At 39.0% G+C, this 27,790-nt stretch overlaps 1 protein-coding gene across 17 annotated transcripts in view; it reads right to left on the reverse strand.

Annotated features, from left to right (window-relative positions):
• The window catches only part of PARD3 (par-3 family cell polarity regulator), a 715,988-nt gene that overhangs the window by 286,209 nt on the left and 401,989 nt on the right, over window positions 1-27,790 (reverse strand). For all 17 annotated transcript variants that reach the window (XM_053922257.2, XM_053922260.2, XM_053922267.2 and 14 more), the window contains exons 13-14: window positions 12,070-12,258; window positions 9,436-9,606 (exon numbers count right to left, since the gene is read on the reverse strand). In XM_053922257.2, the coding sequence (XP_053778232.1) occupies window positions 9,436-9,606; window positions 12,070-12,258 (360 nt within the window). The remainder of the gene's footprint in view (window positions 1-9,435; window positions 9,607-12,069; window positions 12,259-27,790) is intronic.

A 27,790-nucleotide genomic window follows, 5' to 3' on the forward strand; every position in this document is an offset into this window, starting at 1 on the left:
TGAAACTTAATGCACTTTTACACCCCTAGTATGTAAGTGCACAGATTAGTAAGTGCACATTTGTCTGTGCATGCTGGCAAATTTACTATTCACCCTGTAAGACTTAAAGACCACTTGTCAGCTCAGGTGTCTTAAACAATACACTGAGCCTAAATTTCTTCTGCTAGACATTATGAAGGATCACTGTTCTCTGATTGTAATCTTAAGAATGAGATAGTGAATAACCAAGAAAAACACTTTAATAATATCCAAACAATACAGAAGTGGGCCAAATATTCTAATGAAGCAGGCAAAGATGCATGTTTCACAAACATATACAATCGACCAAATAAGCAAAGAATATAGGTCAAGTTCTATCACCATGAATAAAACCATATGTGGCATCCTTTAGAACAGCAGTGCCTTATAAGTTATACTCTTCATAAAAACAATATGAATAAAAAGCCTATGTCAGTAAGGCCTTGAAAAAAATGCTTCAAGGAGGAACAAAGCACACTCAACCACACTCCCCACAATGTGGTCTCTGAGATCAGCCCCATGGACTAATATCCCTGCACACACTGATGCTGGCTCAGGGGGAGGCGGAGAGTGCTGGGGGCGGGGCAGCGCAGCCCAGCCAGCCCGGCCACGCAGGGGGAGGGACTGCACTTTACACACAAATGCAACCACCACTGTCACCGTTCCTTCGCCTGAACAAATTATGATTTCTCTAAGAAGCTATCATCTGTTTAATATAAATGAGATATTTAATGAAGTTACGAATTGTAGACTTATCTCTCCCAGTCTGATAAGCACTGGGGAGATTTAATGCATTGAAGGGTCAACACAATTACAACTGGAGGCCCGTCAAACTGCAGGAGAATAATAAACTCACAGCGCCAGTGAATTACACTCAATAAGGTTTAAATTGTGAAATAAGGATTTGTTTTATTAGTTTTTTTAAATTGCAGATTACAACTGACAGCTTTACTGAAAAGTAAATGAAATATTCCAGGTCTCTGATGTATAAGAATAAAAGGGCATTTTCTGAAATAATATTATGTCTAAACCCCAAGGAACTTTGGGGAGATAAAAACAAAAACAAACAAAACAAACACTCTACCCATTTAAAAGCAAGTGTATTTGAGCTTTTAAAATGAGCACACACACTAAAGAGACCTGCTGCGCAAGGTTTTACACACAAGACCCACTTGCTATGCAACAACTTAATTCGTCATAAGACATCCTCAAGTTTGCTAACAACTACATTTAATTAAACTATGTAAGTGCAATTTTCTACATGATAAAATTTTTTAAAGCTCCGTCATGAGAAATCCCTAAATATCCCAAGAGGCTACTTTAGAATTTTATAAAGTTAAATAAAAATTAGATTTAAAAAATACATGCAGCCTTTCTAGAGAAAAACAGTAAGATGCCTGTTTAGATAGAACTTGACCATTTTCCTGAAAAAGAGGGTGCACCTCCCCTGCTCCCTACCCATATCTAATTTGCATCTCAAAAGACAGATTTAAATGAAGATATCAATTGCCTACTACATAAGTATTGGACACAGGATTCAATGCTTTTTTATTTCCAAAACAAAACCTGGTTTTATAAATCTTTTAAGATTTTATTTATTTATTTTTAGAGAGGGGAAGGGAGGGAAAAAGAGAGAAACATCAATGGGTGGTTGCCTCTCTCACTCCCCCTGCTGGGGACCTGGCCCACAACCCAGACTGCACTGGGAATCAAACCAGCGACCATTTGGTTCACAGGCCAGCACTCAATCCACTGAGCCACACGGGCCAGGGCAGGTCTTACAAACGTCTCAATCTGCATGCTAGAAAAGGAGCAGTGGGTAAGTGATGCTCTGGCACATGGAGGAGGAGGAGGAGAAGGAAGGGGAAGCTGCGCAGTGGCCCTGGGAGTGCAGCCCCGCCTTCTACAATTTGGGCTGCTCCCAGGCCCTTTCAATCTCCTTATATTAAAACTTTGTAAAAATTAAGCTTTATTGGGGGAAAAGAGGAAATGAGCTGCAATTTTCACGTTGTGTTTGTTGTTTAAAGTGCCAAAATGCTCCTCAATCCAGCTTCATTCAGTTTCCAGCAGCTATACCGTGCTACATCTCTCAGCCCTGTCCATACAGAAACAGGAAGGACTTGCCACATCTAAGAAAATGAGCTCCAGGTTGCAGCAAGACACACACGTTGTGTAGCAGCACATACAGTGACACAGTCTTTTTCTAAAATATCATGGTGATGTCTACCCATTTACACTGTGTATATCCATTTACATTTTGACAGTGTCAAAAAATGCCCACTTACATTTCTGATAGCGTCTTATACGCTTGGACCAGCCCCATTTATTTCACATTGTAGTCACTATCCTCATAAAATAATAAGCGATGTGAATAATTAAGATCCAAGTGAATCGATATTTACCATAACTATTTACACAGGTACAGAAACTGGGAATTATCTCAATCTCTAAAACTAACATAAGTAATATGCTCTTTAAAATATTCAAATGATCTTATATCACTTTTGTAATCAGAAAATAACAAATGCTATTTAATAACAAAAAACTGGATATTGTCCAATGAATATGTTTTTCATTATGTACTTGGCCTTCTCTTTTTTCTTAGGAAAAGTTAAAATCTACATTTCTTTTATAAAACTAATGCAATTTCTATGGGGTTCAGTGAAATCTCATGTTGTTTACAATATGCCTCAGTGGGCCAAATGATGTCTTTCACATAATGAAAATGTATCCCACCATCTCGACTACAAACACTGAAAAGCTATCATACACATGGCCTTCACCCCTCACAAACTTAGAATTGGGGCTTACTTAGTATTTGGCAGGATCTCATTATTCGATACTTCAGTGGTCATGGACTTACTTAACCTATGTTATCCCCAATGCCTGGCACAGAGCACACTCTGGGTGAACAACTAGATGAATACCTTTATTTCTAAGTCAATGATTCAGAGTTTTCTTGAAATGGTTTAGAGATCTTATACACATTAGGCCACAACAAAGGCGGCCTTTAAAATTCATGAAGCTGCACAGTGTTGAAATAAAAAACTGACCTAGATTCCAACTGCACATTAAGAAAGTGCTCATATCCAAAGGACAAGTGAACACAAAACAATGATCAAGAAGACAGGGTTTGGCTTTGGAGATCAGCGCTGGCGTTTTAGTGTCCAGTTTCAGGTTTTGCTTTCATGCAGGACGAACACAATTTCCTTTCCTTCCCAATATGGACAACAGCAAGGATCTGAGAAATGAAGGAGCTTCCCAAGTCATTCTGCCAGCAGGTGGCAGACCCAGAGCATAACTGACTTTATCAGGTAATAGAGCCTATGCTTTTGTTGTACACTACTTCCCAATACACCTAGAATACAAATTGCCTGAACAACACAATCACAGTCAATTAGACCCATTACAGGCATAGGAAGAATGAACACCTTGCTTCTAAATTACTCCGTCACTACTTTGGCCTTGCAGCTATTAAGCAAATCATTTGACCTCTCCACATTTATTCCTTAATACAGAAAATGAAGAGAGCCATAAATGATGTCTTAGGTTCCTTCCCATTCTAAGCGGATTAACCCTAGAGAGAAAACTCATTTTAAAGCAGTGCTTGACAACTAAATCCTTCAATATGGGGTCTAAGACAAAAGCTCACCTGGTCACATTCTCTTTGGATACAAAGACAAACCTTTATATGAAATCTCATCTAACACAGATATAATAAAATGTCTGAAAGCTTTTCTATTGTAATATTAATTTCCTTAGAACATATAAAGTCAGCGTAATTCTCATACATGGGTTATCTTCACACGTCAGGTGCTGGTTCCCATCTCCCTCTACTCTGCTTCAAGGTACATACTCAAACAATTCTTCCTTTGTGGTGACACCAATGTTTCTGCCTCTTGCCTTATGTATTCTTTATTTTAGTGTGCTATATTTTACATCCCCATAACTATTCTAGAACTACCAATCTGTACTTCTTAATTCCTTCACTTTTTCACCTACCCCCCCAACCCTCTCCCATCTGGCAACCACCAAAATGTTCTCTGCATCTATGAATCTGTTTCTGTTTTTGCTTGTTTTTTACATTCCACATATAAGTGAAATTATATGGTATTTGTCTTTCTCTGTCTGACTTACATTGCTCAGCATAATACCCTGTAGGTCCACCCATGTTGTTGCAAATGGCGAGATTTCCATCTTTTTTTGGCTGAGTCATGTTCCATTGTACGTGTGCACTTCTTCATCCACTCGTCTGCTGACGGACACCGCAGCTGCTTCCACAGCCTGGAGATCGTAAGTGACGCCGCAATGGACAGATGGGCACGTACGCCTATTTGAAGTAGTGTTTTAGGTTTCTTCAGATAAATATCCAGAAGTGAAATTGCTGGGTCCTCCTTTGTCTCTTGTTATATAGCCTTTGTTTCAAAATCTACTTTGTCTGGTATAAGTATTGCTACCCCAGCTTTCCCCCCGGACACCATTTTCATGAAATATCATTTCCATCTCTACTTTCAGTCTATATGTCTTTTGATCTGAAGTGGGTCTCTTGTAGGCAGCATATATATGGGTCTTGTTTTCTTATCCATTCAACCACCCTATGTCTTTTATTGGAGCATTTAATCCATTTACATTTAAAATAACTGCTGGTACACATGTAGTTACTGCTATTTTACTGTTCATGTATTTTTTATTTTTTTTAATCTTCTTAAATAAGACCCTTTAATGTTTCTTATAATACTCGTTTGGCAGTGATGAACTCCTGAGGACTGGCTGTGAATACAGCCAAGGAGCTATAGCACAGGGGCCAACCCTACAGAGCAGAATTCACTTTAGCGGGACTTGGGGCCTACTGAATCTGCGCTTTGGGAGCGTCATTTTTGGAGGTGGTTGGATGGGGCTCTGGTGGGGTCTGAAGCTGGCTACCTAATATGTTGGTTCTGGGGCCTCTTGGGAGGGGCTCCAGTACAACTCAAGGTCAGACATCTCTACCCTGCCTGGGGCCATCCTGCACGAGCTACAAAGCAATCTACACATGGCTGCTACTTGTGCTGGCCTGGGAGGTTCCCGCTGGAGGCCAAGCTGTGAACCGAGTCCTGCTGCCAAGAGAATGGGGTCATTAAGCAAGAGATACAGGGCACAGGGAGGCCAGACACTGCTTGTTTGGGATTTGTGAACCTTTGAGAGATATCAGGAAAGTCCACAGCAAGAGCCAAGACAGGTTGTTTGTATGGAAAAGCCACTGGGAGAGGTTTGAGTGGGCCTGCGAGTTGCATAGGGTGGAGTCTCAGGGAATCAACAGGGTGGGTCAAATGGTGTTAGTCAGGTTGATGGAAACTCAGATGTGATGCCCACCTGCAAGTGCGGGCTGAGTGGGGCAAAGGAACAATGGCCTCTGACAGCTCTTCTGTCTGGGAGAAAGCTGCCCCTAACTATTCCCTGATGCCAGGCAATTCATTTTCTCCCTGTATGTTCCTGGTTCAAGCTGCTACCTAGCGCTGGAGCTCAGAAGGAGTGAGTTCAAGTAAGTCTGTGTGGGGGCCCTTAAAGGGGAACTCCTGGGACTCCAGAAGCCCTCCATCTCACTTAGCCTCAATCCCTGCTGGTTCTTAGAGCCAGAAGTTATGGGGACTCCTCTTCCTGGCACTGGAACTCTGAGCTGGAACTGGTATGAGCATGGGACCCCTCTCTTCTCAGGGGGAACCTCTGAAGCCGAGACATCTCTCTCATTTTTAACTGCCACATGAGGGTGTGGCACCAGCCCATTAGGAGTGTTTGTCCCTCCCTCCAGTCTTGATGTAGCGTATTGTTTATGGCCTCAGTTGTAGGTCTTCCTTTCAGCTGGAATTCAGGCTGTTCTGAATGACAGCAGCTCTGTAGTTTAGTTGTAATTTTGATGTGGCTGTGGGGGGAGGCAAGTACTGTGTTTACCTTGCCTGCCTGGAAGCCTGCTTAATGTGTTCTTGTCAATGGAAAAGAATGCCAGGATTTAAGAAATGTTTCTCCAGAAAGTTCATCTATCCTTCAGGGGCACAAAACAAAGGGAAGTCATTTTTTTACCTCTCTTTTTATAAAAGAAACAATCATTGTGTAGGAAATATTTGAAAATATACTTCAGTAAGAACATTAGATCTAAGAAGCAAAAAAAAAATTAAAATTACTGTTAAAATATTAATTTTGTTACCTGTTTGATGGTTTGCTCAGAACTTCAATCTCTAGTAGTAACTAAGTTACCTTTTACTTCTAAAACTGCCATATTCTCTAGGATTATTTCCCTCACTGCTCAGTCCATGTTCATGGGTCAGTTGTGGTTTGGACACCAGTGACAGAGAAACAGGGACATGGCAAATGGGTGAGGTCCCAGCCATCTCTGAATGTATTCTTCGCACAAAAGGAAACCAAGAAGGAAAGGGTAATAACGTGGTAGCAGCTGGGTGAAGGTGAGTACACAGGACTAGGGAAATACTTTGGAGAGACAAAACAAAAACCTAAAAGCTGTCTTTGCTTGGATAAGAGCAGAACAAACCCGTGTGGGGAAGCTGGAGGCAGGAAAGAACCTGCACGTCTGAGAAATGGCAAGCGGTACAGAGGAGCTAGAGCAGAGGGACAGCTGCCAGGGCACAGGTGCCAGGTTCTGCGTGCTCTGTGGGTGCTGAGGTGAGGACTGACACCAGTCCTAGAGAAGACAGAAGGCTCCCGAAGGGTTTTCAGCCAGAGTGACAAGATTAACTTGTATTTTTAGAAAAACTTGCAAGACAGCAGAATAGAGAAAGGCATGAGAGAGAACTCCTGACTGCAGAGAGGGCCTTCAGAAGCAGCAGCAGTGGTGAGTCCAGTGAAATGATGGGCATGAACGTGGGCAGCGTCGGAGGGATGGTGAAAAGTGCTGAGAAGACAGAGATGCTGCAGGCAGAGGCTACAGACATGGTAAAAGGCTTCTGAGAGATCAAGAGTGAACCCAGATCTCTGGCTTCAACAACTGAAGGAATGGTGGTATCATTTATGGGGGGATAGAGGTGACCAGGGTAGATGAAGTGCCTCAAGGAGGAACTGGCTTTTGGAACAAGCATAAATAAAGTTTGGGGCACCCTGGAATTCGGGGCCTGAGAGACACAAGTGAATACACACACCATGGTGAGTTGAAACTAGACTAGAGTTCTGAGCTGGAGACAGGGTTATGGGGTTCATCATAATATAGGTGGTACCTATAAGACCAGGAAATGGAAGTCAGCCAGGGATCGTGCGCAGAGAAAGAAGAAACAGCCCAGGAAGAGCTTTCAGGAACACCAACAATATAGGAACAGGCAGAAGAGAGGAGAGAGGGAAGAGCCAGAGTAAAGCAGGAGAAAAATGGAGAGAGCAGATGACCAATGATTCGAGAACAAGGTGGTGTTCAAAGATTCCTGCAAGGTCAAGCACAATAGACTGAGAGACGTTTTCCAGAGAAAATCTCACATGTGCTACAGAGGGATAAATATTAATGAAACACAGGACAAGATGATACCTAGTATGGAAATATGACGAATTGTTTATTTTTAAAAACACTAAAATAATATGCAGCACTTCCTACACATTAAGGGCAGGGAAAGATGTGACAAAGTACAGAAGACCTTCTTTTGTAAATTCTCATCTTCTCTAGCTTGAAATTAAGTATGCAAATGCTTGATTTAAAGGTGTGTTTATAAAATATAGTTTTGTAATATTTCAAAGACTGAACTATATGGCTTACTAATTGATCTGGGAGAACTCAAAACACTTTGTTTAGCTTGAGGTTCATTCATGACAAGATGTACTATGCTTACATCAATAGTTACTGTAACATAAATTACACAAACCCTCCCATTAGTTCAAGGAAATGTTTCCAATGCTAATACAAGTACAGCAGCAGCAAAATGGGAAGCTGAATGGAGCTCTTCTGTCTTCATATAATTCTTTAGCTATACCCTGTCAGTATAAAAGGCTCCTCGCTAGTATTATAAAGTGATAAGATTTTTTGATATAATTGTTTTATAAGTTTACTCTATCCTAAGTAGTAGTAACAACCAGTAATGTATGAAAATGACATAAGGAATACTGACTATTAAAGTCTACTACTGTCTATCGCAGCTGCTCCCTGGCATGAATAATTTCATTCACATAAATTCATACGCAGAAGTGAATGAGACACAGATATTTCAGCGGGATGCCAATTCCATGTCTTTCATAGGGCAACAGTGAATAAAATCAGCGCTTTTCTCAGAACAGTTTCAAGCTAGTACAGGTTTGCTTTACCACTGTTTGGGGAACAATAGGGATCATCTGAATCAGACAAAAGCACACCTGGACTCAGGAAACTGACCTTAGTACATGTCTTACATTTTCAGTCTCCCTGTAACAATCCATGTTTCCCTGTGAAGAAGAACTTTGAAAGGCGTCACTAATTTTAGTTTGTCTCGGAGAGTCTAAGAGCATGATCTACTGTACAGTATAACTTCTGAGAGAGAAGGACCACATCTGTTTTATTCACCTCCATTTCTTCAGGACCTAACACATTTTCTGAATACAATGGATATGCAATAAATATCTGTTTAATAAATATGTACTGTTTGAAGAATGTGAAATTTTCAGTTTCAGAAAAAAACTAATAAAAAACAATATATCCTGTAAACTTACTGTTGAGAATTTTTCCGGTAGTACTTTAAAGGGCTATCATTAAAAAGATCAGTTAATGATTTGGCAACCAATAAAAACTATTATTCAAGAAAACTAATCCAGTAGCCTAGTATGTGGGATTAGCAAATTAACTTTAATTTTCAAATTCCCTTACTTGGGAAAACATAATCATACCATTCCTACTCACTCCTAATTACAGTGCCATATATTTTGAACCAACCATGGTATGACATAATAGATATCACTGCAAAAGCAGGCACTCGAGGGGAAAACACTCAATCTTCTTTGAAGGAGAAAGTAGAGACAGGAGGTAGGAGTGGAGGCTCAACACTTTGGACAATGCCAAATGGTAAAGACACTCCCCTCAGGGCCTTTGTTAGAGGCATCCATTTCAGATAAACAAATGAACAGCTGCTGTTTCACTGTTTGTCTCTACCAGCCACAGCACTGCTGAAGAGAACAGAACTGTCAGCTCTGAGCAGGAAGGTGCATCCCAGCTAAAGGTGCCTGTAAGGTGCTCATGTGGTCTGTTGAGTTGGCAATAGAAATACTAGGGCACAAGTAGGAATGTTTCGACCAGAGAATGAAGGAAACACATCACAACTCACTGACAATAAAATAAACTATGCAGCAAACAAAGATAATTTACACTGTATCCAGTGAAGTCTCAAGACTTGCCATTCTCTGTCCAACACTGGGACTGAAACTTAGGCTTATTACAATTTCAAACGCTAGTGCCTTTTGTCTTTTTATTTCTTTACTCTTTACCTCATTGCACTTGCTTATTCGCCGTGCAACGATGAGCTGGATCATTCCCCGCTTGTTCCCTTCGGTGGACATAGACCTTCTGAGGGTTTCCATGGCGTCCTGGTTGGTCTTGCCTAACAGGGATTCTCCATTCACTGCTATCAGCTGATCATTCACCCGAAGTCTTCCATCCTGGGAAGCAAACAGGTAAAAATAAGTGCTATTAAATAGGCTGTAATAAAAGAAGTGGCTTTCCTTTTAGTTAAAAAAAAATAAAAACAAAGCCAAAAGAGGGGGTGCTTTAATCCTAATGAATTTGCCCAACTGAACACTAGCATAATAATGTCTAAGTAGTCACTGTAGCCTTTGTCCATTTCATTCATTTATACATTTGTAAATCAAGTCATTATCATAATCTGTTTACCAAAATAGCATGCTAATTCAAAGGACACAAAGTGATTACTTTCTTGCTTCCAGAGACACCACAGAGGTTATTTATAACCGAAGACATGCAAAAAAGCTCAAGGCTATGAGACAAGTGCAGAGAGATGTGCCCCCTTAACAAACTGCCAGGAAAGTGTCTCTAGACTGGGAAATAGGACAAGTGATCCACACACAGGGAAAGGGAAGAGAAAAGATTAACCTTTACTGTATGGCAGCTCTGTGCCAGAATCTAAACTAAGTCTCTGCATATGTAAGAGGGTGCAGCCAGGGGGCCCCCAAAAGACAGATTTGTAACAGGGTCCCAAACTCAGGGCGTCCAGGAAATGCTAAAAATATGGGATGTCCTCACCCCCACAAGTCTGAGCTGGGAGATGGGACACATGGAGCAGTGCCATTGAGAGTTGTTTTACATAGCAACAGTTTTGCAGATAACCTCTGGAACGGTCATTTAACATTATCTATAACCTTTAACTGGTTTCATAGATATGTTAAATAGGTGTGGCCATGCTGTGAGCCAGGGAGATGGAAGTGACTTCCACTCAGGATATAAGTGGGAGGCAACTCCCCCTGGTTACAGAGCCTGCGTGAGAGCTTGGAGATGATTGGTTCCACACCACAGGGCCACACCTGCCCAGACTTACTATAGCAACCCAGAAAAGCTGGAAAAATAGGGGAATGCTGGCAAGTGTAGCCAAATGTGGGAAGAGTTGGAAATGGGGTTACAGAGGAAGACTGGCGCTGGGATTTAAACCTAGGTGTAGCAGCTGTGACAAGAAGAACCACATGGCTTTGGCAGGGAATCACCACGTGGCTTTAGCAGAGGAGAACCACGTAGCTTTGGGGCTCCCTTTATCACGCGGCTTAGGAAGACGGAAAGCATGGTGTAGCAGAGATGCAGAGATCTCTCTTAGCAGTTTGCAAGAATGTAGGAGAGACGCTGCAGGAAGGAAAGGGGTGAAAGGATTCTTGCTGGTGGGTGAGATGGGACTCATGAGGAGGTGTCATGTGGTTTTGGATTAAGAACTGGAGATCCTGGTGACACAGCTGATGGTGCTGGGAACTGAGGGAGGCCTGCCAGCCAAGCACAGATTACTGGGAAGAGCCAGGGGCTACCTGAGCCACAGACTTCTATTTTTTTTTCCCTGAGATACAGTACCCCAGACGGGGAAAAGGGGGAAAGGAAGGACTGGGTGTGTTTGTGGGTATTTTAAGGGACTTTAGTATTTTCATGAAGACATTAAGTCATTAGTCTTAAGTCTATATAACTTTTGAATAAATAATCCTTTCCTTTTCACCAATGTCTAACATGGAGAGCTATAATTCCCTGGCAGAGGGCAAGGCAAACCTAGTACAGGGGGACCCCAGGAGAAGGGAGGGTCCATTTGGTAACATTGTGTGACCGCTTCTCCGGTGACCAGTCAGGGAGACCACATGCGCAATAGCTTTAAAGTAATACAACTCCTTGTACATGTGCAATAAAAGCCCGCCAAAACTACCCAGGAAGGATCCGCCCTGTAAGAACAGAATCCCTCCAGCCCCTGAGGTCAATCTCTGCCCAGAGTTGGCCCACTCCCATGTTCTGTGGAGTGTTCTATCACTTAATAAAGCTGCTCTCTCTCTTTATGCTATAAACTCTGTATGTTTGGTTCAATTATTTGTCCACAATCACCAAGAACCTGGTTACCTGTACCCACCTGTGACACCCTCGCCGCTCCCAAACCAGAGCAGGGAGGACAATGTTCAACACCAGACACAGAGGTGGCACTGAGATTAGTCTACGTAAACAAACCCCATAAAATGAATCTCATCTATTACTAGTTTCCCTCACATATTTACCCTCCCAAAAGATACTGCCCTGAGGATCCCAAACCCTCTTTCCTTTTTTGAACAGTTCGTCACAATGTATTGCCCTTTGCTTAAATGATCTATAAGCTTCCAAGTCAGTTCCAATTTGCTTCTTCAGTTTTTACTTCTTTTCTGTGGAGCCCCAGTACATGTAAAATTTAAAATAAAGCTTCAATAAAATGTGTAACTTTTTCCTTCTGTTAATCTGTCGTTTGTCAGTTTAATTCACAGGCCTGAGAGACAGAGTCTCTGAGGCAACAGAAAGTCTGCTGTCCCTACAGTGTGTATGCTTATTAAACGGGCACAGGCCTGGAGTAAACATTTTTGTTAATGGGCACAAACTTGATAAAGCTGACATTTGCTTACTTTGGATGCTGCTCCTCCATTAATAATGGACTTGACAAAGATTCCCAAATCTGCATGGTTTTCTTTTGACCGGTTGCCTTTGACACTGACACCGAGACCTGCTGATCCAGAGTCATTGAGTGGAACTTCGAATGTCAAAAATTCCCGGGTGCCATCAGGCGTAAGAACAACATCCTCTTCTTCTGCTTTCTAGTAGGGAGCAAAATCACACAGCACGTTATAGTCCCATGTTTCTTTCTTACAGGTATTTCTGAAGACCGCTAAGGAGCAGTTCTTAATCACCACAGGCACAGAATCTCCACCGCAGCTCCGCAACAAGATCCAGGGTCACAGCGTATGCCCTTCCAGATGATTCCTGGGGCTAGTTGTTACTATTTTATGCAGTATTTGCTTCAATATTCAAACCAAACCAAACCAGATTCTCAGAAAGATAGAGGGAAATGTAATAAAAGGACTGAAGACATGCAGACCCCTAGAGTTTGGGATTATTTTTTTGGTGGGGAAGGTCTTTTTATACAGGGTGGGGCAAAAGCAGGTTTATAGTTGTATGTGAAACACAGTTTATTCTTCTGTTATTTATTAATTATTATATTATTTTCAATATAAACAACTGGAAACCTACTTTTACCCCACCCTGTATATATTCTAAACCACGGGAGAAAAACAATGCCAGCAGCAATCAAAATAAATAAATACAACTAATTTGTCCTTTTTTCTCATTAGGAATTTTTGATGTTATTAATAGTTTTAGGTTGACTAATGGTCAAACCATAAATTTTATTCACAAAACGATAACAAATCCTAATGATACAGTCAGCAGAAAAAGTACATTTTCAGAGAACCACTAGAGTTTTAACTTTCAACATGTGAGACAAAGCAGAAATAACACCAGAGAAAATTTTTCAGAATGCTGAACCATACATAATACAGATGGTAAGTATTCTTTAAGCAATGCTGTTTAATTAATTAGTTGCATATGCAAGCTCAATTTCATAACTGCAGTCATCAAGGCATAAAAGACTTTTAGAACTCAACATATTATAAATTACACAAACTCTTGACCGTTTTTAACACAGCAACGTAGAAACAAAAGCTTAAAAGAACCTGATTGAATACAGTGAGGTGACATATTCACTCTATGAACAACAACGTGTGCCCCCTGAACACCCCCCACCTCAGCCCCCCACTCAGCAGCCCTGCCCAGACAGCCAAGACTTCAACCACCCAGATCTCTACACTGGTCACCTCCATGTGAGAAAGGCCAGAATTCTGTTTCAAACTCAGTATTTCCACACACACAGTGGACATGCAGCAGGTCTCTTCCAATCACAACTATATGCTTCATCCAGTGCTGCACCCCATTTCTCCTCCTCATTCTCCAATTTTGAAATATTAGTCCAGCATCCACCTAGTCACTCAAGGTGGAATCTTTAAATTCTAACTGAAGAATGGTTAAACATATAGTGGTACATAATTAGGCTGGAAGATAATGCCCCCTTAAAAGATTGTGCTTTTAAAGATTGGTTCAATTATAAACATGAAGCAGGCTAGTGCAAAGTGATAGAAATATGGGTAGACTTAAATTTTTTTCTTTGTGACCCAAAAATTTTTTAAATTTTCTAATAACAAAATTAACATAATTATAAAGTAATTTTTAAAAGGAATTTGAGGATTTAACATGCAATCTAAAATATCTCAATTAGATGAAATGATTTTTACAAGTACAGAATTAATCAGTAAGAGAGTATTTTTTTAGATTATCTTAATACAAAGAGATACACAATTTTTACATCGTAACTCCATAATAATGTAATCTGTAAAATGATGTTAATTTAATATATTCAATGTTAACATTTTTTAAAGGTGTTTTTCTTTGAGATTTTATTTATTTATTTTTAGAGAGAGGGGTAGGGTGGGAGAAAGAGAGGGAGAGAAACATCAACGTGTGGGTTGCCTCTCAAGCACTCCCTACTGGGGAACCTGGCTCACAACCTAGTCATGTGCTCTGACTGGGAATCCAACCAGGAACCGTTTGGTTCTCAGGCCAGCACTCAATCCACTGAGCCATACCAGCCAGGGTTCACTGTTAACATTTTATGGTATGAAATTCATTGTGCTAGCTCAAATAACAGCCTCATAGTTATGAGAACAAGGGACATCTCAAAAAATAAAATTGGTAATATTTAAAACAAGAAAACTACACAATGAAAATATAAGTAAGAACAGCTTTATAAGACACAGGGCAATGGCTATGTTAACTAAACAAAGCAAACAAGTGTCAGCATCACAGTAAATAGAAAGCCTCAGCTGGCTCTTTATAAAAACTTTCTTAAATTTAAAACAGCCCTAGAGAATAATTACAGCTCAAATAAAACCAATGTACCGGGGAGAAATAAATATCAAGTACTCATCAAAACACTGACATCATTATCACAAACTCATTATGGAAAAGTACCTTTACATACTTATTTTGCTCTATAAACTTTTTTTACCCATACAGTTCAAAACAAAGAATACTAACTAATGACTGTGTGAATGAATACCTCTATATCAATATAAAATGTGTCATAAAAACATGACATATAGGTAAATTTTCTTGTTTAAAATGCCAAATAGCATCAAAACACACCATAGTCCCCTTCTACTTTAAATCCAGAAGCAATGGAAAGATAAAATGTACTTTGTGAATCAGTATTGATATTCCTGGAAAAGTTGCATTTGAAAGGACATGGAAACCAAAGAGTCCATGGCTGGGCACATTTGGGTCTCATCACCTAGCATGCTTATTTGCTCTTCAAAAACCATTTACATGCTTCATTACAGACAACTTTTACAAAGCCTTCATAGTATAAGGACTGCTTCATTCAGATACAAAGGAGAAGCCAATTTTCTATCACCTTGATTATTATTTCATCCAGATTCTGTACTTTATCAAGTTTCTTAAGTCAAATTCTTTTTACAGAATTTGCTCAAGTCATTTGTACATAATCATGCCCCTCACATACACACATGTATGTACACTCACAGTGACTTTGTCCCATTGATACAACCCATCAGTTCTTCCGTTACTCATTATTCTATTGGCATTTTGCCCTTTTAATATCCAGAAAAATAGAGCATTTTTACTGAGCATATTAAAAGCAGGGAACCAACAGAATGGCCAGTACGGAAGCCACCTCCTCTCTCCCTATCCTCAGAAGAGCAGGAAAGGTGCACACATCTATCTGCAGTGAGACAACACACACAGCCACAGGCCCAACACCAAGGCCCACCTTTCCCTCCTCCCCAACAACACTGTGACATCAGGTCTTTCCGAGTTGGTGGTGCCTCTGCTAAATGGGTAGATTGATAAGAGGAAATCAACACTGAATGTGTTCAACAGCAGAAAAATAATCATGGGAAATCTGAGCCTTGATATGTGAAAATTTTGATGAATGCATAAAATACTGTGAAGAGAGGTAAAAGAAATATGATTTGATACCTAGCATCTGAGTTCATAAAATTACAGATACGAGTACAACAGTTGATATGGGAACACTGAAAAGAAATAAATGTTTTACTACTTGTGAAATCTGATTCTTCCTAATCGTTTGGTCTTTGGTCCCACTTATTGACACAGAGCTCCTAAATCCCTTAGAATTTTTTGAGTGAAAGGAGCATCTTTTGTTCTAATGAGGTGCTTCTTGACGGGCTCCTACATGAGGGCTGGTCACAGGAAAGACCGAGCCATGATGGGAAGCTTGGAACTGTCAGCCTCCCCCCCAATCTCTAGAGAAGAGTGGGGACAGAAACGAAGTTAATAATCAATCATGCCTACAAGATGAATCCTCCACAAAAATCCCAAAAGTATGGGATTCAAAGAGCTTCCAGTTTGATGAACACGTCCACAGGCCAGGAGAGTGACACAACCCTACCCACAGGGGCAGTAGTTCTTGAGCTTGGGACCTTCCAGACTTTGCCCTAAATTTCTTTTCAAGTGACTCTTCACTTGTGTCCTTTAAAATATCTTTTGTAACAAATCAACAATTGTAAGTAAACTGTTCTCCTGGGTTCTGTGAGTTACTCTAGCAAATTAGTGAACCCAAGGAGATGGTTATGGGAACCTCTGGTTTGTAGCAAAGTCAGAAGTGGTGTGTAACCTGGGGACCCACTGCTTGACATTGACATCTGAAGGGGGTGACAATCTTGTGGAATTAAGTCCTTAACTTGTGGGGTCTATACTAACTCCGGATTAATGTCAGAATTGCTTGGTATAGAAAACTGTCACATCTGGTGCAGGTATCAAAGGTGTGAGTAGAGAAGTAACAGTAGAGTTCGTTTCTCCTCATTGCCCCACTGTGACTTATGATTCCTCTCTCACTCCCTCTCCACAGTTAGTACATTTATTGCATAGCTCATGATAAATTAATAAAACATGAACATTCCCACAACAGATGGGAAAAAGATGCAAATGAGCAATTCATTAAAGATGAGTGGCACAATAAATAAGTAAGAGGTTCAATCTTACTTGCAACAAAAGACATGCAATCAACAAGTTATCAAATTGCTAAAACAAATTTTATTTTAAATAATTATATTCAAAACTGCAGAAAGTGTTGTAAAATGGAAAGCACTTTCTTCACTGCTTTCAGTACTGGTAAAAATACAAAAAGGTACACTATTTATGGAAGCCAACTTGACAATGCTTATCGAAAGACTATATTTTGCTTATTAATCCAAAAATAAAACTTATAATATTATGTCATTAAAAAACTAATTGTGGTCAGGAACAAAGACTTAACTGGTGGGATGTACACTGCTTTAATCACAACAGCTAAAAAATTGAAGACAAGGCACACATATGATATCATGTACATTAAGATATACTACAAAATGGAATACCAGTCAACTATTAAAGTGTCTTTACAAATCATTTAGTGAGACAGGAAAACATTTATGTCTAAGAAATTGGGTTTGATTCTGTGGGCTCTCGTAATTTCCAGTACTTCACATGCACTATCAGCCTTTATATCCTATTCTTATAAATTGTTTACTGTCTGTCTCTCATATCAGTGAATGCTTCACAAGAAAGTGACATACAAGTCTCTCCTGCTGCTTGGGACATAACTTTTATTAGCTACATGGTATGTGCCTGGGATGTGATGTATATTAGTTACATACGTAGTAAAGAAAATCACGAAAAAATACACATCAAAATGGTGGCACTGAAGCTACATAATTGCAGGTGACTGCTTTTTTTTTTTCTGAATTTTCTTGAATTAATATAACTGAATTTTCTACCATTAATATATATTACTTTTTGTATCATAAAACCCTATTGCATGCCATTTCTTTAATGCTCCTTCAAAAAAGCAGTATGGGAGAGGGGGAAGAAGAGCACCACTGCAGATGCTGGGCAGGGGCTGGTGCTGGGAGGGGGACCAACTAGGTGGGCATGTCGTGACAGGTCGCACAACACGATCCCGCCGTAGTGGCAGCCACTGCATTCTCACAGCCAACAAAAGATCTTATGAAAGTGAACACACTTATTCCACATACAGAAAGTAAATATGCAGCCATCGTAAATAGTAAACAGCAGTCTGTTTATAATTAAGAGGGAAATTTTTTAAACATAGAGGTTCTCTAAAATTTTTATGTAAGAAAATAACCCTCCAGTCTACAGTCAAAGTTGCTTTAAGTTAATAACTTATCCTATATATGAGCTGAATGTTTATGCATGTAACTTGTGATGATACTTCACAGCTAACTATTCTTATTGGCAAAGTTAAAAAATCTGTGACCTAGAATGTCACATTTGCCTTTATTGTACTTTCTAATTCAAACATTGGATGTAAAATAAGTAAAATTTAGAGAATTTATAAATATGTTCCTTGATAATACAAATATTGAAAAAAATGTTTCATATACTTATTAAACTGTAATATTAAGCCAGACACTTACCCAATCAAAGAAATGTCATACAAACCCAAATTAAAGGACATTCTCAAAGCAATTGGCTCTTCAAAAATGAAAAGCAAATATAAACTAAAGACATGTTTCAGACTGAGGGAAACTAGAGAGACATAATTAAACCTCATATATAACCCTGAACTGGAATCTGGACCAGATTTTAATTCTTATGTATCCATCCATCCATCCATCCATCCATCCTTCCATCCATCCATCCATCCATTTCTGAATGGTATTAAGACATTAATTGGGAAAACTGGTAATATAACACTGTTAAATCAATATTAATTTTGTAACTTTTGATTAACTATAATGTGGTTACATAAGAAAATATCCTCATTCTTAGTACATACAGCCTGAAATTTAAATATAAAGGGCAATTATGTCACCAATTTATTCTCAATTCAGAAAAAAAAACGTAGTGGGAAGAAAAGGAGGGAAAAGCGGGGGAAGGGAATGGAAGAAAATTACATATCAAATGTGGGAAGACATTAACAATTGGAGAATGTGGATAAAGGGTATACTGGAGTTCTTTTTACAATTCTTAAAATTTTTCTAATAACTCTGACATTTCAGAATAATAATTATACCTACTAGTTAATTCAGAAGTTTTTCTATATCTACCACAGTTTTTATTTTTAAATCAGACATTACTACCAATATAATCCTTAAAATAACCTGAGTTCAACAGAAAAAAATACTCTAAATTTTAAAAATATTAATTTTATCACTATACCACAAAAGGACAATAAAAGATAACTAATAACCAAACATTAAGAAATCCTTATCTTACTGGAAAAATAGTAAGCAATTTCAAACGAAATCCTTAAACAATCAGATTCACTATTACAAGGGCATTAGTATTTTTGTAAGATCATGAAAATATTAATCTATTTAAAATAAGTTTGAATCATTTGAGATTTATTTCAATAAATTATAAGGCTAAGATAAGTTTGAGTAGTTAAAGCACTAGAAATAGCAAACATTTTATAAAATTCTTTGTGACAATAGCAACATTAGATGCTCCAAACCAAACCAATAAGGTTGACACAATTAGCATATGATAGTATAAATTTTCAACAAAATCTCAAATTATAAAGTATAGGAGATCGTTCTGAGTGGCATGGTGCCCTGTTCCCACTCAGAAAAACCAGTGGGGAGCAAGGTCCAGCACACAGGACCCACGCCCACAGACAGGTTCTCTCCCAAGGGGAATCAGGCCTGCACTTGTATGTACCTAGGCTGCTTTGAAACTTGATTTTTGCTAAAACTAAAACTCCCTCACCCTGAATTGAGGCAGCAAACATTTACTGCATATCTTTAAAGTAACTTCCTAAAAATCTATGCTAAACCTCCCAAGGACTAGTGTAACCAGTTCAACCACTTTTCCCTTTACATTTGTAAATATCCTTCCTTTCTGATGTAATTAGCAACATCCTCCCCTTTGTTTTCTGTAAAAAGTAACCACCTAAAGCAAACCACCACAGGTGCATAGTAAATGAGGACCATCCTCAAGATAATGTGCCCAGAAAAGCAATAAAAGCCTGTCAAGGCAAAGGTCGGGGCATTCTCCCCGTGATAGAGTGGCCCTGCCATCACTTTTCCTCCACAGCACTTGGTAGTCCATGTGAATTTGTCTCTTCTCAGCCACAACAGCACGGACACTGCAGGCTAGTGTCCGCATCAATGAAGTTTTGTATACTTTCACCTATATTCTCTAGAATATTCAAGTTAATTTACATAATAAGCCTAAAAAAGTGTTTGATGATAAGCTTTTCCCAAAGAATTTGTACGAAGGTTCAGTAAAGATGTAATGACTCATAATTCACTCCCTCAGTAGGCTCCCCATTTGCTTTGGCTAACTCAAGTATCCCCACCCCAGCTTTATTTGGGATATAATTGACATATAATGTTAGTTTAAGGTGTACAATATGCTGACTTGATAGACTTATATATTTAAAGATGATTACCACCATAGCATTAGTTATCACCTCCATCACATCACATAATTACCATTTCCTGTTTGTGGTAAGAATATTTAAGATCTATTTTGAAGCAAGTATATATTCCACCATTTGTAATTATAATCACTATGCTATATATGAAGTACCCAGAGCTTATTCACCTTATAATTGTAAGTTTATTCTTTGACCACATGTTCCCTTTCCCTCCACACCCCAGGCCTTAGGAACTACCATTCTATTCTCTGCTTCTGAGTTTCGCTTTTTTAGGTTCCACATGTAAGTGGTATCATACAATATTTGTTTTTCCCTGTCTGACTTGTATCACTTGGCAATGCCCTTATGGTTTGATTCATGTTGTTGCAGATGGCAGGATGTCCTTCTTTCTCATGGCTGAACAGTATTCCATTTGTGTGTGTTTGTACATACATGCACACACAAATCACATCTTTTCATCAATTTATCTGTTGACAGACACTTAGGCTATTTCCATAACTAGGCTATTGTGAATAATGCTGCAACAAAAATGGGAGTGCAGCTATATCTTCGAGATCCTGATTTCACTTCCTTTGGATATACATTCAGAAGTAGAATTGCTAGAATACATGATAGTTCTATTTTTAATTTCATGAGAAACCTTCATGCCATTTTGCATACTTATCTCTTGTATTTTCTGATGAAATTCATTCTAATAAGATGTGAGACAGTACCTCATGGTTTTGATTTGTATTTCTCTAATAATTAGTGATATCAAGCATCTCTTCATAATCTGGTAGCCAAAAGTACATCTTTTTTGGAAACATTTATTTAGATTCTCTGACCATTTTTTCACCATATTATTTGTTTTGCTAGTGAGTTGTATTAGTTATTTATAGATTAATCTCCTATCAGATGTGTGATTTGCAACTATGTTCTCCCACTCCATAGGTTGCCTTTTTTAAAAAAATCATTTTTAGAGAGAGGGGAAAGGAGGAGAAAAAGAGGTAGAGAAACATCTATGTGTGAGAGAAACACTGATTGGTCACCTTTCACATACACCCCACCGAGGGACTGCGCCCGTAACCCAGGTATGCTCCTCCTAGGTAATTTGACTACCTCGTTATGATGTTAATTTTAGGTGTCAACATGGAGGGTATTTTTGGACGAAATTATTTAAATTGGAAAACTATGAATAAAACAGATGGTCCTTGACAATATGAGTGGGCCTCATCCAATCAGTTAGTTAAAGGCCTAAACAGAACAGAAAGACAAGCCTTTCTGGACAAGGGGTAAACTGTCAAACAGACTGACTTTGGTCTTCATCTGCACCATTTGCTCTACTGGGTTAACACACCTGCCAGCCTCCACATTCACACAAGCCAATTCATTACACAAAATCTCGTTCTATATATGTACACATTCTATTGGTTTTATTTCTCTGAAGAACCCTAACACATCCATGAATTTCTTGTCTGAGCTGGACATTCACATGAGAGTGCCTTATATAAAGTAAACAAACTTTTCAAGGGCAAAGGAGTTGGTTCTGGACATGAAGCAAGTGATCTTGAGACTTTGGAGAATAATCCAGCTTTTTGTCCCATTTTGAATAGGTAACCTTAAACCAGAATTTCTAATCTCCCATTCTCATTAATTAATACAATATTTAAAAGATGCATAGAAAATTTCTATCACAAAAGTTCAAAAGGTCATTAGCTATTGACCTTACTTATCTACCTTAATGCTTTACATTTCTCAAACTAAATCAGTTGTTGATCATTGTGACAATCAACCAACAAACAAATAATGGAGCTTCAGGGCATGCCTGTTCTCAAGGTGCTTACAATCACATGACAATTTAAATAATACCAGAGAATTTTAAGACTTAATGATCTATCATCAAAAGGTACAAAGAATGGCAGAGGCCCTGGAAATCAATTTTTTATATTAAAATTTTAAAATGTTTAAGAACCATAATGGTATTGCACAGACCAAGAGCAGAACGAAAGACACAGAGTAAAGTAGCTTTGGTTGTAGGTCCTTGCTTTTCATCACTTTGAATATTTCATGCCAGTCCCTTCTGGCCTAAAAAGTTTCTGTTGAGAAATCAACTGACAGTTATGGCAGCTCCCCTGTAGGTAACTAACTGTCTTTCTCTTGTTTCTTTTTAAGATTCTCTCTTTATCTTTAATTTTTTGCATTTTAATTATAATGTCTTGGTGTGGGTCTCTTTGGGTTCATGTTGTTTGAGACTCTCTGTGCTTCCTGGACTTGAATGTCTTTTTCCTTCAACAGGTTGGGGAAGTTTTCAGTCTTTATTTCTTCAGTTTCTTCATCTCTTTCTCACTCTCTTCCCCTCTGGCATCCCTATGATGAAGATGTTATGCTGCATGTTTTCCAAATGGTCACTTAAACTATCCTCATTCTTTTTAATTCTTTTTTCTTTTATGCTGTTCTGATTGGGTATTTCTTCTATCTTGTCTTCCAAATAGCTGATTCCATCCTCTGCTTCACCCAACCTACTGTTTAATTCTTCCAGTGCATTCTTCTTTTCAGATATTATAACCTTCACTTCTGACTGGTTCTTTTTTATGATTTGTATGTCTTTTTTTATGCTGTTGAGCATCCTTACAACCATTATCTTTAACCTTTATATCTGAGAAATTACTTGCCTCTACCTCATTTAGCTCTTTTGCTGGAGATATCTCCTGTTCTCTCATTTGGGGATTGTTTCTTTGTTTCCCCATTTTGGTTGCTTTTTTGTATTTATTTCTATGTATTAGGTAGATCTGCTATGACTCCTAATTTTTGTGGGGTGGCCTTAGCTAGTAGACGTCCTGTGGGGTCCGGTGGAGCAGTCTCCTTGATCCCCTGAGTGGGGGTGCTCCAGTAATGTCCCTTGTGTGGTTATATGGGCCTTCTTGATATAACTGAGTCTTAGTTGCTATTGGCCCATTTGTGTGTGAGATCAACCCTTAGGCTGGCTGACTGTGAAACTCAATCCTAAGCATGGCGTGCAAGCTGCTGTGTGGGTGCTCACCACATGAAGAGTTCACCTCAGCAAGTTCCAGTGCCTGCTGAGATCTCCTCTTAAATATGCCGCTTGTGTGAAAGACAAATACCATATGATCTCACTTTTAACAGGAACCTAATCAACAAAATGAACAAGCAAGCAAAATATAACCAAAGACACTGAAATTGAGAACAGACTAACAGTGATCAGAGGGGAGAGGGGAGGGGATTATAGGGGAAAGGGTTTACAGGAACAATTATAAAGGACACATGGACAATAACAAAGGGAGGTGGAAACAGGGAAGGGAGGTGGGGAGGGTTGGGGTTGGGTGAAAAGGCAGAAAATTGTACTTGAAGAACAATAAAAAACATTTTTTTAAATAAATAAATAAACATGCCGCTTGTGAAGTTTACTGGATCCTGCTCTACATGTTGGCTCAGGGCTTCATTATAGAGACTCTGCACAGGCCTATGACATGTTTCCTGTGACTTGCCCTGGGCAACATGTTCTGCATTACAGGCAATCAACAGTTTGTGGCTGCCTCCACTGAGCATGGGAAGAACCCAACTGAGCACCAAGGCCAACTAATACAAGCACTGGGCCCAGGGTCAGGTCAACAAAAGTCCCAAGGCACCCTGAGATCCACCCCAACCTGTGTCCATCTGTCGGCTGCCTGTTTGGCCCAGTCACTGAAAGAGGCTCTGTCGAAGTTGGGAAGATGAGGCTAGTGGACTTCCAGTGAGAAAGAAGTGCTTGCTGGTCAGGCTTCAGGGAAGAGAGTGGATGTAGTCCCCACCCCAGACAACACTTAGTCTGTCCCAGATTTTGCCCTGATCTTGGCAGGACAGAGCAAACAGAAGCCAGGCAGGTGGGGCCTCCAAAGCACAGAGGTGTTTATAGCAAATCTCCCAGGAAGGGGAAGTGCCAGTCAGGTTCACAGGAAAGAAGGGGGAATTGCCCCCAACCCAAAGCCAAACAACTCAGTCACCAAAACCCCCTGAGTTTTTCCAGACCTATGAAATATGAGAACTGATAAATAAATTCAGTAAAGTAGCAGGATACAAAATATATACCAAGATATCAGTTGCATTTTATATGGCAATAATAAACTGTCAGAAAGGAAAACTATAGGGAACCTATCCACGTGGAATGGCAAATGTAGCCCAGCCCTATTGGAAAGCCCATAGGCACGTGGCGGCACACAGGATGCCAAACCCACGGATTGGCTTTCCCAGGGGAAACCAGGCCTGCATTATACCTAAGCTGCTTTGAGACTTGCTCTTGCTAAAACTCCCTCACCCTGAGTTGAAGCAGCAAATGCTTACTGCATATCTTTAAAGTAACTTCCTGAAGTCTCCCAAGGATTAAAGTATAACCAGACCAATTACTCTTATCATTCTCTTGCATTTGCAACATTTTTTCCTTGTTAATCGGTAGGAAGTGATCAGTAACATTCTTTCCTTTGTTATCTATAAAAAGTAATCACCTAAAGCAAACCTAAGCATAATGAGTGATGTATGCTATTAAAAAGCCAATAAAAGCCTGTCAAGGCAAGGGTCAAGGTGCTCTCCCCTTGAGAGAGTAGCCGTACCATCCCTTTTTCTCCAGGGGACTTCGGTAGTCCATGTGAATTTATTTCATCTCATCTACAACACCGCAGACACTGCTGGCCGGAGTCCGCATCAGAAAACTAAGAAAGCAATCCCATTCACAACTGCTTCAAAAAAATAAAATACCTACAAATAAAATTAATTAAGAATGTAAAAGACCTGGACTTGGAAAATTATAAGACACAGAAGAAAATACAAATAAGTGGAAGCATGTACCATGTTCATGGATAGGAAGAATTAACATCATTAAAATGTCCATACTACCCAAAGCAATCTATACATTCAATGCATTTCCAATCAGGCAATATACCAATGGCATATTCACAGAACTTGAACAAATATTTCAAAAATTTATATGGAACAACAAAAGACCCCAAATAAAAACAGCAATCATGAGAAAGAACAAAGTTGTAGGAATCACGCTACCTAATGTCAAATTATACAAGGACACAGTAATCAAAATAGCATGGCACTGGCATGAAAACAGACATATAGATCAACAGAACAGAAGAGAGAATCCAGAAATAAACCTACACTTTCTTAGTCAATTGATATTTGACAAAGGAGGAGAAAGCATACAATGGGGTTAAGACAGTCTGTCTACTAAACAGTGTTGGGAAAACCAGAGCGATACATGCAAAAAAATTAAATTAGACTGACATCTTACACCATACACAATAAACTCAAAAAAAATTAGACTTAAATGTTAGATTCAAAACCATAAAAATCATAGAAGAAAACATGGGCAGTAAAATCCCAAACACTTCTTGTAGCAATATTTTTTCTGATATGTCTCCTTAGGCAAGGGAAATGAAAGAATAAACAAATAAGACTACATCAAAGTAAAAACTTCTTGCACAGCAAAGGAAATCATCAACATAATTAAAACACAACCCACTGAATGGGAGAAGACATTCACCAGTGGTGCATCTGTTAAGGGCTTAATATCCAAAATTTGTAAAGCACTTATAAAACTCAACACCAAAAAAACAAACAATCCAATTAAGAAATGGGCAAAGGACCTGAACAGACACTTCTCCATTGGGGACATACAGAGGGCCAATAGACATATGAAAAATGCTCAGTGTCGCTAATCATCAGAGAAATGCAAATTAAAACCACAATGAGATATCACCTCACACCAGTCAGAATGGCCATCATCAATAAATCAACAAACTACAAGTCCTGGTGAGGATGTAGAAAAGGGAACATGGTGACAAAAGGGAACCTTCCTGTATACTGTTGGTGAAAAGGCAGGCTGGTGCAGCCAGTGTGGAAAGCATTATGGAGTTTCCTCAAAAAATTAAAAATGGAACTTCCTTATGACAGTGTTTCCGCTTCTAAAAATATATCTGAAGAAACCCAAAACACTAATTTGAAAGAATACATGCAGTCCTATGATCATTTCAGTGTTATTTACAATTGCCAAGATTTGGAGGCAGTCCAAGTGTCCATGGGTAAATGAGTGGATAAAAACACTATGGCACACATACACAATGGAATGCTACTCAGACATAAAAATAAGGAAATCTTATCCTTTGTGACAGCACAGAGAGGCCTAGAGGATATTATTTAAGTGAAATAAGCCAGTCAGAGAAAGATAAGTACCATACGATCTCATTAATTTTTTGGAATCTAATCAACAAAATAAACTAACAAACAAAACAGAAACAGACTCCTATATAGAGAACAGACTCATAGCTGTCAGAGGGGAGAGGGGTTGTGGTGCTGGATAAAAGAAGTAAAGGGATTAATCAAAACAAACAAACCAAAAAAAACTATCCTAGACAGAGACAACAGTATGGTGATTACCAGAGGGAAAGGAGGGTGGGGGAGGTAGAAGAAGGTATGTGAGGGATAAATGGTAATGGAAGGAGACTTGACTTCAGGTGATAAATACACAATATGTAGATGATGTATTATAGAATTGTACACCTGAATCCTATTTAATTTTATTAACCAATGTCACCCCAAGAAATTCAATTAAAAATTTTGAAATAAAAGAAAGCCACAGATGCGAGGATGCATTTTAAAAAGAAAACATTTGTAAGAACACTCTATGCTTTTTGAGTTTTCTTGGAAAAGTCTCATCAGAAAAAAACCCATTTGTAATTGGAAATCAGGCAGCACGCACACGTATAGCACTTCTGTTGTCAAGGTGTCTGAATTGTCTGTCGTTTGCCCTGGCATGCTCTCATAAGCACACAGGGCTTGAGTGTAAGGCAGAGTGGATTGGAATGGACCTTGCAATTCTCAACGGAATAAATACCACACTTAAAGCCCATTCTGCTGCTCCCCTTCAGTGATTGAAAAGGTCAGGGCTAATCATCAGTGTCCTCACTAGGACTGACTAAATTTTTGAAAGAACATACTTATTTGTACTGCTTCTAGCATCATTTTCCATCTCAGACAGTCTAAGGCATTAACAGATGTAGTTTATGTATGATGTTATCTGTTTTCCAAAAAGTTCTATGATAATAAAACTCTAACAACAAAGGAGTGGTCTTTACCCAGGGATCACGCTGTAAAATACTTCCTTCATCTAGCATTTATCTCGTAACTATTTCATGGTTTGGTTATTCCTCTACAGAAGTATATAAACCCACACAGTCACACACAAATTCTCTAACACCCATCTATTCCCTAACGACATCTCGACTGCTTCATGCCTGCACAGCATTCACTTTCCAAAGTTAACACAGGGACCTTCACATATCTTCTCTCTGAATGTTTTAGCTCTCTTCTTAGAAGTGAATGGCTATTTTAAACATTAAGAAAACCATCCTTTACCACTATTTTGAAATGCCACTCTTAACATACATACAAACACCAAGTCTGTTTCAATCATGCTGCTTTAAGTATTTTAAGTATCATGCTATTTTAAGTACTTTAGCTTTACGGTACTTTTTGTCATCATTATTGTCTTTTAAAATAGTATAAATCACTCTTGTGCCCACATTATTCTTTAGAATCAACCTGTTCCATTTCCCTTACCTATCAACTCACCCACCACACACACAAACACACCCACAAATACCACTGTGATTCTGGTCAGCTGTCACCCACCCATTGATTTCAGAAATAAAAAATTACGACTATGAATCTTCTACAACCCATACTTATCAATGTGTAAGGTTCTCAAGGTTGTTTATGGATTTTCCTCTGAGGGCTGATTTGTTATCCATCTGTTATTATGAAATAATGAAAGTAAC

This window comes from Desmodus rotundus, chromosome 4 (assembly GCF_022682495.2).
Source record: "Desmodus rotundus isolate HL8 chromosome 4, HLdesRot8A.1, whole genome shotgun sequence".
NCBI lineage: Eukaryota > Metazoa > Chordata > Mammalia > Chiroptera > Phyllostomidae > Desmodus > Desmodus rotundus.